The sequence below is a fragment of the Danio rerio genome, chromosome 7 (assembly GCF_052040795.2).
Source record: "Danio rerio strain M-AB ecotype USA chromosome 7, GRCz13ab, whole genome shotgun sequence".
Lineage (NCBI taxonomy): Eukaryota > Metazoa > Chordata > Actinopteri > Cypriniformes > Danionidae > Danio > Danio rerio.
Genome location: NC_141027.1, coordinates 26,593,524 through 26,607,065, shown reverse-complemented (window position 1 = coordinate 26,607,065; position 13,542 = coordinate 26,593,524). Strand labels below are relative to the sequence as shown.

At 35.4% G+C, this 13,542-nt stretch overlaps 1 protein-coding gene across 1 annotated transcript; it reads left to right on the top strand.

Annotated features, from left to right (window-relative positions):
- Positions 1-13,300, top strand: senp3b (SUMO specific peptidase 3b). The gene is made up of 11 exons (NM_001083842.3): positions 1-162; positions 3,450-4,205; positions 5,512-5,661; positions 5,860-5,971; positions 6,613-6,760; positions 6,855-6,902; positions 8,987-9,064; positions 9,766-9,903; positions 10,045-10,128; positions 10,259-10,309; positions 12,801-13,300. The coding sequence occupies exons 2-11, from the start codon at positions 3,488-3,490 to the stop codon at positions 12,909-12,911; spliced, it is 1,638 nt and encodes a 545-aa protein (NP_001077311.2). The 5' UTR covers positions 1-162; positions 3,450-3,487; the 3' UTR covers positions 12,912-13,300.
- The last annotated feature ends 242 nt before the right edge of the window (positions 13,301-13,542 follow it).

Below are 13,542 nucleotides of genomic sequence, written 5' to 3'. Positions count from 1 at the left end.
GTTGCTGTTTATGTTTCGTGCTAAGAGCGCGACTGTATTCATTGATTGAGGTGGAGATCCTCGTACTGCAAAATTCGGTTTATTTGGCCAAAATTCGTGAAAATTAAAGGCAAAGCTGCCGCGTGTGTTTAATTCATACTGGTGTAAAATTGCACGTAAAAGGTGAGTGGAATAAGCGTATTGCTGAAGGTACTGCTTGTAGCTGTTAGCTAGTAAGCTAATTAGCGAATTTGCACATGCCAGAGCGCTACAAATACCAACACTTTCTTATCTTATAACGTCAATATAGTCATCGGAAAACACAGTAAACAACTAGTCTTTATATAAGAAGTGGCTATTGAAATACTTTGATTGGGCATAATAAATATTAAGCCATACAAGACCTGTTCTCCGTTCATTTCGGCGTTTGCAGTGTTTTATAATTTCACAGGAAAATATTTGCACATTTAACAAATCTGGTTCATTTAATCCACAGTAATAGTCAAATTATTGTGATAATGCTTGTTGTCTTTTTACTGTAATTCTTGGTTTTGTGTAAACAGTGATGTTTTTTCAGATGTAATGCTTTTCAACATTACAGTATATTATTGGTTTATAGATAATATCAAAGTAGATATGTTCCAGAATTTGTGTGTAACATACTTCATTTTCCAGTCATCGTAAAATACTGTAAAAGTTTGAACAGTTAAATTTGTAATGCTTTTGAACATGGGTCTCAAACTCAATGCCACAGCTCTGCACAGTTTGCTCTAACCGTAATCAAACACAGCTGATCCAACTAATCAAGGTGTTCTAGACTACTAGAGACTATTAAGCAGGTGGGATTTGGAGGTGGTTGGAGCTAAAATCTGCAGAGCTGTGGCCCTCCAGGAATTGAGATTGAGACCACTGCTTTTGAAAGTCTTTTGTGACTAGCAAAACTGCATTTATTTGATTACATATTACAGTACAAATTACAATTTAGAAAATGATCGTTATAATTAAAAGTCACCGTTTTCTATTTCAAATATTTACAAACGTAATACACTTTTATTATAGGGAAAAGTAGAATTTTTAGTATCCATTACAGTCATTCTTAGGATTCTTAGATGACCTGGAAAGTTTATGAGAGTAACATTTATTTGTAATATAAATCATCTATAATATCAATGTCTTCACTGTTATGTTTATCAGTAAAAAAACAACACATTTATTTAACTTTTGTAACAGAACTGTATAACTGACAGATCTAATATAGCTTAACACATCTGCATATGATGTATACATATGATTGCACATGAATATATTTGCACATTTAACAAATTCGATTAATTTAGCTCATAGTAGTTATTAAAATATCATGAGAATGCATGTTGTCTTAACTCTAATACTTGGTTTTGTGTAAATAGTGACGTTTCTTTAGAGATAATAGGGGCTGTGCGATTAATTGAAATTGAATCGCAATCTCAATTTGAAACGTTGCAATTAGCTAATCACAAGAGGCTGCAATATGAAATATATATGTATTATTTAATTTCTCCCGCCCAGAGCAAATGCGTGACTGCCGTCTGTGTATGATAGTCTTACTAGCCATTTAAGTGAGCACACATTTATTCTGCCCAATTAAAATTGTGCAACCGAACTACGCCCACAATAAAAAGAAAAAGAAAAGAAACAGGAAAGCGCTGACAAGTGGGATGATGGTGTCTGCTGCTTCAGAAGCATTATAGACACATTAATATCAAAGAAAAACAGCATGTCGATAATAGGGGAATATTTTGCTTTCAAAGTTACAGACCCCGAACAAAAACAGGTCATTTTTAAGAGCTGTCACAGAATTGATGCCATTGCTTACAGATTATTGAGCTGAAGCTTGACTACAAAATTAAATCGTAAATCAAATCTCAATATCTGTTAAAAAAATCTTCATTTATTTTTTTCTCCAAGTCATTGAGGTAAAGCTGGTTTTATATACACGCATTGTGGCTTTGTCCTTAATAATAAAGTTTAAGAAAAGTGAAAAATTCTACATAGGGAGCTCATATTTCTCACATTCATCAAAGTACACCACTGTTTACAGTCAGTTAAATAGTGCGAATGTTGTTTTGAAGTCATACTTGCATGCGATTTCACACCGCATGCAATTTAGTCTCAATATAAATATAGGGACTGTGTCACAAGTTGTCACTGAACAAATGTGGAAATATAAAACCAACCTTACTTCAGTATCATAATAGTTTGAACAGTTTAAAATTTATAATGCTTTTGAAAGTCTGATGTGACCAGCAAAGCTGCAGCAAAAAACTATAGTAAAAGCTTTAGTTTGGAGTTGACAAATATCAATATAGTTAAAAGTTTGTGTTTTTTAGTGAAAATGTTCTACTTTAAATATTTACAAAAATTATTTATTTTTAGGTAAAAGTTAAATTTTTAATATCAATTACTCCAGTCATCAGTTAATGTTGTTTGTCTGATGAAAGTTCTTGTAGAATATTTTTTAGGATTCATGGATGAATTGGAAGCTTGTAATATAATTAACTGCAATATATTATCAATTTCTTTACTGTTTTGTGTTAGGGTTGTCACAATACCATTAATTCACGTTACAATACTATACCAGCCGAAGTATCGTGATACCAAGTAGTATTGCGACACTGTAATTCATATCTAAAATCTATTAAATAAAGAAAATGGTCAGAAATACTATATTTTATGTGTTATTATAGGCATGCTTGAATTGAATTTATACTTTTATTATTGGAAAAAAGTGTTTGCACATGACTTCAACTAAAATGCATTAGTTCTTTTTGCTTATTTTTTAGATAACTGGCCAACAAAAATACATTTAATTCAGTGTTTCAATGTTTTTCTGTTTTTCCTCTATTGTTTTTTTTTTGTCTTATCAAGTAAGAATCCTAAGTAATTCAAAACTTTACTTTTTGAGTCGTTCTTTTTAAGGGATTGTTGCGGTTTTTGTAGCTACTAAATCATATTGGCAGCAACAGAAATGAACTAATTCAGATGTGCGTTCCAACTGAAGCATTAGAAAACGTGCAATATGCTACCACAAAAGGGCTAAATTCCACACAGTTTTGCAACCTTAAAGGGCTCCACAGCACAGACTATTCAAGCAAAATGGTCTATTGTTGTAAAATTGTGTGAGCAGTTTAGTGACTTTCCATAAACCATTAATGACGATACTACCATTTACAAAGTACAGAGGCACTGCCAGTATTTTTGAGCCATAGTATCGTAGTATCATAGTATATACTACCATAGTACTGGTAAACCTTAGAACCCTATTTTGTGTGTTTAAAAGTAACCGCACCAGTTAACTTGTGTAACACTTTTATAACTGACTAACAGCTAAGTTTGCATAATGTAGCTTAACACATCTGCATATGCAAATGATCATAACAAAAGAAAGCAGAACACTGAATACACTGAAATCTACACTTTTGTTCTTGCAGGCGTCGAGCTGGCGCAGGTAGCGGGCGTTCAGTGGACGATGAGAGACAGCGGTGGAAGCCTGTCCCAGAACCGCTGGCAGGGTGAGCTCTCCTTGACTGTAAGCCAGGAGGCAAGCAGTGTCGCGGGCATGGGAGGAGGCCTAATGGACCCAAACTCCCCTCCCAACGCCACCAGCCCCATTCACCTCAAACTCAGCAACAGAGAGCGAGTCTGGAGCGAAGACTACATCGAACCAGTGGAGCTTGATGAAGAAGCTGGGTTTGATGAGAATGAAGATGATATGGAGGAAGATGAGGAGGAGGATGAAGAAGAGCGAGATGAAGAAGACATCGATTCTGAATGTGCCCCATGGGAGGAGAAGGATGATTTGGAAGACTGGCAGATGCCGTTTGAGTCACAACCGCATGTAATGCTCGCTAATACTTATCAGCAGCAGGTGACTTTGACCGAAGGAGAGGCCAAATCACAAGCCAGAGACTTTTCTGAGAATCCTTTCCAGATGCGGCTTCATGGTCTCCGGCAGCAGAGGCTGAATCGATGGCGAAGGCTGCGGTCCAGTGCAAGGTTACGCAATCGGCTTGTGCAGAATTGGAAAACCTGGAGACAGCAGGCGCAGTGGGTCGGCACTTTGGGGTATCGGCGGGCAAGGAGGTGGCGCCAGTATAGCCTTTATGCCAGCAAGAAACGAGAGAAAGGATGTGACACCAAAGGATCGACGCTAAGAGGTTTAGTGACAACAAGTGAAAGAGAAACAGGTGAGGATTTTTTTTTTCTGCACTCATTGTTTAGAACAGGGGTTTCCAAACTTTTCATCCCGCAACCCCCAAAATAACAATGTGACTCGCAACTCCCACTGTCCTCGTAGGTGGTTATAAACATTCAAACATTGCACACAACGGTGCACACACACCAATAGCAACTATATTAACATGAGTATATAGACAACACAAAAGAGTGCAAATGTCTGACAACCACATCATTTATTTTGTCATTCATTTTTCATTTAATATTAACTGGCTTTTTATTTTTATGTTGTTTTTTATGTAACTATTAAATAATATTTTTATCTTCTGTAGGTTATGAGTTAAATATGGTAACTAGTCCTAATAGCTTATTAAAATGCATACGATTTTTGGAAATCACCCCTATTACTGGTTTAGAGCAGGGGTTTTTAGATTGATGATGGAAAAGTTTAGAGAAAATCACTGATGTATATGTTTTAAAAAAATAATAAAAAGGATATATCTTACACCAGTGGTATTAAAAAAAAATGTTTGCCAATGCCACAGACTTGTGTTTCAAATGTAAAAACGATAAAGGTACATTCATTCATTGTTTTTGGGACTGTGACAAAATTTTGCCAATTTGGAAGAAAACACATAAAGTGCTGGAAAATATTCTCATGCTTAATTTTGATATGCTTTGTACAGCTTTGTATTTATTGAATCTTAATGCGAACAATCTGTTTGAAAAAGATGCAATACAGTTATTTATTTTACCATATTTTACAGCATAACAATAGATTAATACAAAACAGTCTTTTCATGCATGTTTAGAACAAGGATTATTTGGTGACATTAAAAAAGGATCAATGTGCAGCCCCAAAATACTGAATTATTGTCTTTTAAAATATTTATACCGTTTCAAAAAACTAGGTTATTCCTATATGTAACAAAATGCTTTTAATTGAAAGTGTAATAAATATAGTTTGACCACTTGCAGTATTTCATATATTTAGTAGACAGTTGCTCTTAATAGGTTTCCATGTACATATAATCAGTCAGTTAATAAAAATCATAATAAGCTAACTGTACAGTTCTATAGTGAGAAGAAAATAATAATACTTGATAGAGGCTCATTTTTTCTGAAAATATTTTGTAATATCTCATTTAATTTTAGATGAATTCTGTCTATACTTAACCACATATGGTTACCTTCAACATTTTGGAATGAGTGGCCCTTAGCATATGAATAATTATATGTGGCTCTATCTAAAAGATTGAAAACCTCTGATTGAATTATAGTCAAAGCTGCATTATATTATGTTGATTCTCTCCACAGAAAATCAGTTTTCTGCTTACAATGGTTATGGGGATTCTCAGTCAGTTTCATCACTGAGTGGAGTTCGAGAATATCTTTCAATGCCCATGAAGCCCACCATTCAGAGGATTGAGATGACCCTAACAGAAGAGCACAAGGCTTATGTCCATGGTACAAATGCCTTTTTGGTTTAGAATTGCATTAGAATGTTTGTCCTGTGATAATAAATACAATAATGATTATAAAATAGTTCTTCACAGCAAATGTGCAGTCAAAGTGACATTTAGTTTATTTAGTTTCTGAATATTGTAGTCTACCTGTTTAAATAGTGCATGAATTTAATATTTCATGCATTAATTTATTTCCCAGGTCTTATTGAAGATGACCTTAGAAAGTATGGAAGTCTGATACCTGTACACGCAGATGATATTGCTGAGCAACTGCAGAGCATCTTCAATGAGGATTTCTCTCAAACACACAGGTCTGCACACATGCACATCTCAAATATAATGAAAAAATGTACAAAAGCGTGCACATCAGCAAAAAGTGCAAATTATATATTCAAAAGGCAACACAAAAGATCCAAAAATGGCAGTTCATTAAATTAAAAAGGCTGACACAAAGCATGTAACATTTTGAACACGCTGTTCTTCATCAGACAGTGTTCATCACAATAAGTTGTTCCTTTTTGTACACTTCCGGATCACATGATCCCCCATATTATCTCACAACTACAAACATTGTTGTAAATTGAAGATTGAAAAAGAAAAATTGTTTTGAATATCTAAGTTGTATAATTTATAAATGTGTATTTCTTTCTATTTCTCTTGTTGTGAGATAATATGGGAGATCATGTGATCTGGAAGTGTACAAAAAGGAGCAAGTTATTGTGATGAACACTGTCTGATGAAGAGCAATGTGCTCAAAACATTACATTACATGCTTTGTGTCAGACTTTTTAATATAATTAACTGCCATTTTTGGAGCTTTGCTGTTGCCTTTTGAATGTATGTTTTACAATCTCAAATTTAACCTTGTCTGTCTTTGTGTGTTTACCTAATACCACATACACCCTTACAAGAAGAGCTCAAATGTCCTGTTTCTCTTATCATGTGCCCACAGGAAAATGGCTGTACAGCATTTAATTCAGTCATACCAGAGGTCATCAGGGACTGCCATGGTGAAAGGATTTCGGGTGAATTACAAGCGCCACGTTCTCACAATGGATGACCTTAGCACCCTCTATGGACAGAACTGGCTCAATGACCAGGTCTTTTTGAGTTTTGCTTGAGCACTTGGCCGTTATTTTATATTTGTCTGTTTTTCTCATTCCTGCTTATTGTTCTTTCGTCTGATCTGTGAAGGTCATGAACATGTATGGAGACCTTGTGATGGATTCAGTGCCTGAAAAGGTTGGAAATGTTTTTTTTTCCATGTTCATTCTTTGTAATTGCCTAATTCTGCAATTCAAGCATATGTATTCTAATACATATATCCATTCCTGTTGAGTAATCAAAACATATAATAAAGTGGACATTAAGCATTGGCACAAACCCATAAAGGAGCCAATGGCAATCAGTAATGAAAAGGTGTGTGTAATCTACCATCAACACAGCCACAAAATGGGTTAAAGCATTAGTTTACCCCAAAAATAAAAATGTTTAATTAATTACTCACCCTCATGTTGTTCCAATCCCCCTGAGACCCTTGTGTATCTTGTTAACACAAATTAGGATATTTTAGATGAAATTCGAGAGCTCCCTCATCCTCCATAAACAGCAATGGTCCCGAGACATGCAAAGTCCAGTAAAGGAACCAAAAACATTGTCAAAACCCCCTCTATGTGACCTTCAACTGTAATCAAAGTTCCAAGAACACATTTGCTTTCCAAAAAAAAAACTTAATTTGCCAATGTCTTCCACATAAGAACAGGGTACATGTTTACTTTGGGCAGTGCAACGCTTGCTTTGGTTGATGCACTGCTGACTGTAAGGCTGCATTTACATTGCCGATCTTGATGGTCAATTCTGATTTTGTGGCTATCTTTTTTTTATGCTGACCTGCTTACATCATCTTATAAAAGTGACTTGTATCCGATTGTCTGCATTTACACAGACAATCAATCAATCAATTAATCTTCTTTTAATCTAGGCCTTTTTTAAACCAAGAGGCATCTTAATATAATGGCCATGGTGTGATTTTTGCACCTGACGTATGCCACAGTTTTATACTAGTTTATATTGATTACGTCTCTCTCTCCCTCTCACTAACATGCTTAAATTCTTGTGCTACATGACAATATAAAAGCTTTTTTAGTCCTCATGTATGAGATTTAAGGGAGGTTTGAGACTCTGCTGAAGTCTCTTCCAAAATGAAAGCGACAGACTTGATGTCAATTCTGCATAAATCTGCAGATTGTTAACTAAATTCTCTACAGAAATAGCAAAAGATGTCTGCAGATTCCGTCTGGCCCTAGCCATACCTGATCTGTGCCGCATTGCCGAAAGAAATATTTGTCACTTGAACAGTGTAGTGTAAATGTATCCTAATAGCAATATTGCCCATAGTAAACCCTCCACTTGATGTGGAGAGAAGATGCAAGTGAACAGAGTTTTTACAGTTGAACAAAAATGTTCTTGGAGCTTAGTATGATTACAATTGAACCACATTAATCACATAGAATGTTTTTATAATGTTTTTGGTTCATTTTCTAGACTCTCTAGACTCAGACCATATCTATGGAGGATAAGAGCGATGTACCTTAGCTGAATGAGTGTGTCAGGGAATTTAAATGACATGACAATAAGTAAGAATTAATAAAAGAATCTTCATTTTTGACTGAACTAATCAATTAAAACCTCTATATCCATTTGTTAAGTTGTGACGTATTGGTGAGGTATAGAGTACTGTTTCCAGGTCTAAACCAACACTCATTTGAATTGAAAAAATATGAATGTTTAGTCATATCACATATAAAAGTGAATTTTATATAAACTCATGGTTTACACAACAGTCTCTGAACTTTCTGCATTTATAAAAAATTTATCACTTTCTGGCCATCTGATATTAGACCTGGATGTATATATTGCTATTGTGATTTTCAAAAGTATTACATCGCTTTGTAAATGTTTATTATTATTTGATGAGTCTCCCCATACAGTTTGATAGAGCACTTAGACCCGGAAGCCGCTTTGCATGACGTCACACTTAAAAGGCGGAAAGGAACATAGCAAATACATTTAAACACTCTCCTTGTATAAATTTTTCATCCAAATACAAATGTAAGTGTTGGCCACAAAAAAATGACTATTCACACCTTTTCTTTGCTAGTGTTTCACTGCATGTCCCTACTGTAGTTCTTTTTAATGCGTAGGCTTTTAGCAAATCTGGCCCTTTATGTTTTTGGTGTATGAATAACTTGTTTTTGGTGTTATAGTTCTATATTATTATAATATTTCATAGATTGATTTATCCAGTTATGTTTCTTTTGTTTTAGGTGCACTTCTTCAACAGTTTCTTTTATGACAAGTTGAGGACCAAAGGTTATGATGGAGTGAAACGATGGACAAAGAACGTAAGAAAAGTCTTTAAACCCTCTTATTAGTCAATGAGTTCAGAAATTCATTATAATAACTTGGTATGACTTGCATTATGACATAACATAGTCATGTACTATCAGATTAGGCTTGCCCAATATAAATTTTCAGCATCGATATTGCAATGTGATCATTCACAATGGTCACATCGTAGGATATGCAGTGTTAAGTCTGGATTATACTTCATGATATGCATGTGTTTTTGAGGCCTGCGACTGTATGAGGATTTTAAAAGCATTCGGGCAAAAGAAATTGTTTCATTCGTAACCTTAATAATGCTTAATTTTATTTAATATTTCTACAACAAAGACTATGCAGTATTATTTTACATTTGATTATTCAGTTACCACTATATATCTGAATACTGCTGGAAAACAATAAAAAAAGGTTAATTTCATTTGCATTTTTTTGAAAATGTACTCATCTGTATTTGTAGATTGTTTATTATGTTTTATGTAGATGCACCTACAGAATCATCCCAATCAATCAACTAAAATGATCAATTCTTTCCAAATAGAATTCATATCACAATATATATTGCAGAATAACAAAATATCACAATGTTAGATTTTTCCAATGTTGTGCAGCTTTATATCAGATGTTAATTTAGGGTGGGTCCATTCCTTATACCAAACAGTAGCTTCATATATAGATTTTTACTAGTTCAAATATGTTTCAGGTGGACATCTTCCAGAAGGATCTGTTGTTGATTCCCATTCATCTAGAAGTGCACTGGTCTCTGGTCTCGGTTGATATTAAACGGCGCTCCATCACATACTTTGATTCACAGCGGACCCTTAATCGCAGATGCCCCAAGGTACAAGCCGACAAAAAATATAGTATTTTGCACTAAATTACAGCCAAAAACTTCCAGCTATGATATTTATTTGATATTGTGTGTGTTGTCTAAATAATAAAGTGTTTAACTAACTAAATGACCTTTTTTAAATCTCCACAGCATATTTTTAAGTACTTGCAGGCAGAAGCAATGATAAAAGAGAAGAGAGACTTTCTCACAGGGTGGAAGGGCTTTTTTAAAATGGTGAGTCCTGGCATTACAGAGACTATAAACTGCTACTTGTGTTGCCTGAATGTTATTTTTCCAATGTCGCTGTTCACATGGTATACAAATGTTTAATCGAAGTTAACAGACTCTCTCTTATATGTTACAGAATGTTGGCAGACAGAATAATGACAGTGATTGTGGTGCGTTTGTCCTGCAGGTTTGTAAACACACCAGCTTCATTTATAGTGCTGTCTGAGGTTTTATGAGTGGCTCATGAGGTTCAGATGGATAAAATGCATTAGTACACTACAAATGTTTGAGCAGTTCCAGTTGCAAAAGTTAGTCAATTTGACCTTTTTAAAAAGAGTTTGAACTATTTTTTTAAGCAAAAAAGTATATGAAAATTAGACAAACACTGTAATTAAAGGGTTAATTCACCCAGAAATGAAAATTATCAATAAGTAGTCTTCCTCATGCTGTTCCGATTTCCTGAGACGTTCATCTTCAGAACACAAATTAAGATATTTTAGGTAAAAATCGAAGAGCTCCCTCATTCTCCATAAACAGAAATGATGCTGACTTGTTTAAAAACCAGACAATACAAAGAAAATCTTCAAAACAGAACATTTAGTCTTTTTCTTGGCTGCTGCTTGGACGTGGCCATAGCGGCCAGCTTCTTCTGGTACAATGTTTAGAACTTCCGTTTACAGCGTTTACAACTGGTAATCTGCGATCCGAAAATGGGTTTTAATAGCGTTTTGAGTGACTTACGGAGTGTTTTTGTGACACAACTTTGAAAGGTGTGTGTAAAGCAGTTATAATCTGTCAGATGTGGTTCAAGTGCGAGAGTAAAACGTTCTTCTTGTTCACACACAGTTCACACACACAACGCAATCCTTCATTGCATTATAAAGAGCAAACCATATTACTGGCTTGAAAATAGCAGGTATGTAAGTCATGCAATTTACAAAAATGACCAATAAAAGTACGTTACTGATACTCTGCTGGCTGATTTGCATGTTGATTCTATTCGGGAGCCGTTTATGTTGCATTTACTTAGTTTGTGTTGTGTAGTATTTACCAAGGTTTGTGGTTTTCTGTAATTTCAAAACGCCACTTTATTTTTACTTGTGACCGTAATTCAGTTCTATATTTTATATATATTTATATTTTATAGTTATTTACTTATAAAGTGTGTCAGTGGGACAGTACAGTAGGTTACGTGTGTGTGTCAAACATTTTGGTCTATACCTTCAGTTGTTCAATCAGAATATTATCAAGCTACAAGAATACTTTTTTGCACTCATAAAACAGAAATAATGACTTTATTCTACAGTTTTAGCCCAAAAAATTACCAGTCAGTTGATGAAGAAGAGCCGAAGTCAGAGATTCAAATAAATAAAGTGTACTGAAGATAGTTTGCAGAAGCCATCTTCAACGCTCTTGTAGAGTTCGTAGGTCGTTCTGCTTATGATCTCAAAACAACAATTCCAAACAATATCTCCACATAAATAAAAACTAAAATCGAAATAGTAATTTAAAAAACATTTTTTTTATGGTTTTGGTATTTTTCTGGACTTTGAGTAAGTCCTGACCGTTGCTGTCTATTGAGAATGAGGGAGCTCTCAGAATTCAACTTCATCTTAATTTGTGGTCTGAAGATGAACAAAGGTCTCTGGGGTTTGGATTGACATGAGGGTGAATAATAGGGTAGATGCGAAAGTATTCGGAAGGACTTTTAATTTGTCAGTTACCTGGGTCAATCGTTTCCAGTAAACTGTATTCAGTTACAAAATAGGCGCGTTTGAGGTGTGTTTACTTTCAAAATCAGCGATCTCCACTGCCTGACTGACATCTGTTATAAAGTGGGTCTCAGATTGTACAAGAAGCACTGCATTAAATTACATTTTCCCTGCCATGTCTTTAAAATATGAACATTTATTTTACCCCAGTATATTCAATGGAGCTTCTGCGCTAGCCTGCTAATACTGATGGGCGCGTGCATGTAAATCATCTCGTTTTACGCTTGAGCAACTAAATGAATGACAAAGTCTTTTTAACTGATTATATTTTAATTACATTACAACATCGATGCTGTAAAACCGTTCACCGGATGTTTATCAGTATGGGAAGAAGCACTAGCTCTGCATATACCCTATTATTGACGAATGTTAAATTTTTGAGTGAACTAACCCTTTAAAGCAGGGGTCACCAATCTCGGTCCTGGAGGGTCAGTGTCCCTGCAGGGTTTAGCTCCAACTTGCCTCAACACACCTGCCTGGATGTTTCAAGTATACCTAGTAAGACCTTGATTAGCTTGTTCAGGTGTGTTTATTTAGGGTTGGAGCTAAAATCTGCAGGACACCGGACCTCCAGGAACAAGTTTGGTGACCACTGCTTTAAAGCACAGATGTCAAACTCAGTTCCTGGAGGGCTGCAGCTCTGCAAAGTTTAGTTCTAACCCCATTTAAACACACCTAATCAAACTAATTGAGTCCTTCAGGCTTGTTTGAAACCTACAGGTGAGTGTGTTGGAGCAGGGTTGAAACTTAACTGTGCAGAGCTGTGGCCCTCCAGGAACTGAGTTTGACACCCCTGCTTTAAAGTGTTTGAAGAAAAGAACTACAGTGTTGAGATGCCTTTTTTTCAGTTCTACATTGAAGATTCACCCTTTCTTTTTCTCTTTATTTTCTCCACCTTCTTTTTAGTATTGCAAGTGTCTTGCATTAGGCCAGCCCTTCAGCTTCAGTCAACAGGACATGCCCAAGCTGAGGAGAATGATGTACAAAGAACTGTGTCATTGCAAACTCTCACTGTGATACTCGTGTCAAGACTGCACAGCCAGTGAGGGAAACAAAACAAAAAAAGATACATTTGTCCAAAAAGCCTGAGAGACTCCACACTGAGGAAATTTCATCCTCAAGTCACTTGTGTTTTTGTTTTGTATAACTCTTCTGTTTGGTTTCGTATTGGAGCCCAACGCCTTGACTGAGACACCGGAGGTTATTAACAGTTGACTGCCAGGCAGGCCCTTGTGTGTTGCTGCCTGAGTCAAACATTCTGTGTTGGGTTTCATTTTTTTGTTCTGCGCATAAAGTTGTTGCAAAACTCCTAATCAGAAATGTTGGCATGAGAGTAACTGTGCTAAAATGCAAGTAACAAATCATGTCTGCCGTTTTGTTTTTAATAAATCATCATGCGAAAATAATAATTGATGCATTCATCAAGAATTACATGCTTTTTTTTGTCACTTAAATAGCCCAATTTGTTATGATGGGTTACTGAATCACCACACTGTTTACTTTGTACTGTGCTCATCCTTTCTTAAACTGGAAGTAATACCAGTAAGCTGTTTTAAGCCTTCATATTTGTAAGAACTGTTAAATGGGAACAACAGCTGTGAATCATAAATGACTCACTTTCGACATTTATGCAGAGGAAGACAAGACA

What these genes read in the sequence shown, in the direction of transcription:
- senp3b (NM_001083842.3), top strand. Translation starts at nt 3,488, where the DNA reads ATGAGAGACAGCGGTGGAAGCCTGTCCCAGAACCGCTGGCAGGGTGAG. An exon ending in GCACAAGGCTTATGTCCATG is followed by an intron (nt 5,662 to 5,859) that starts GTACAAATGCCT and finishes TTTATTTCCCAG; the next exon opens with GTCTTATTGAAGATGACCTT. An exon ending in GGAAGGGCTTTTTTAAAATG is followed by an intron (nt 10,129 to 10,258) that starts GTGAGTCCTGGC and finishes TATATGTTACAG; the next exon opens with AATGTTGGCAGACAGAATAA.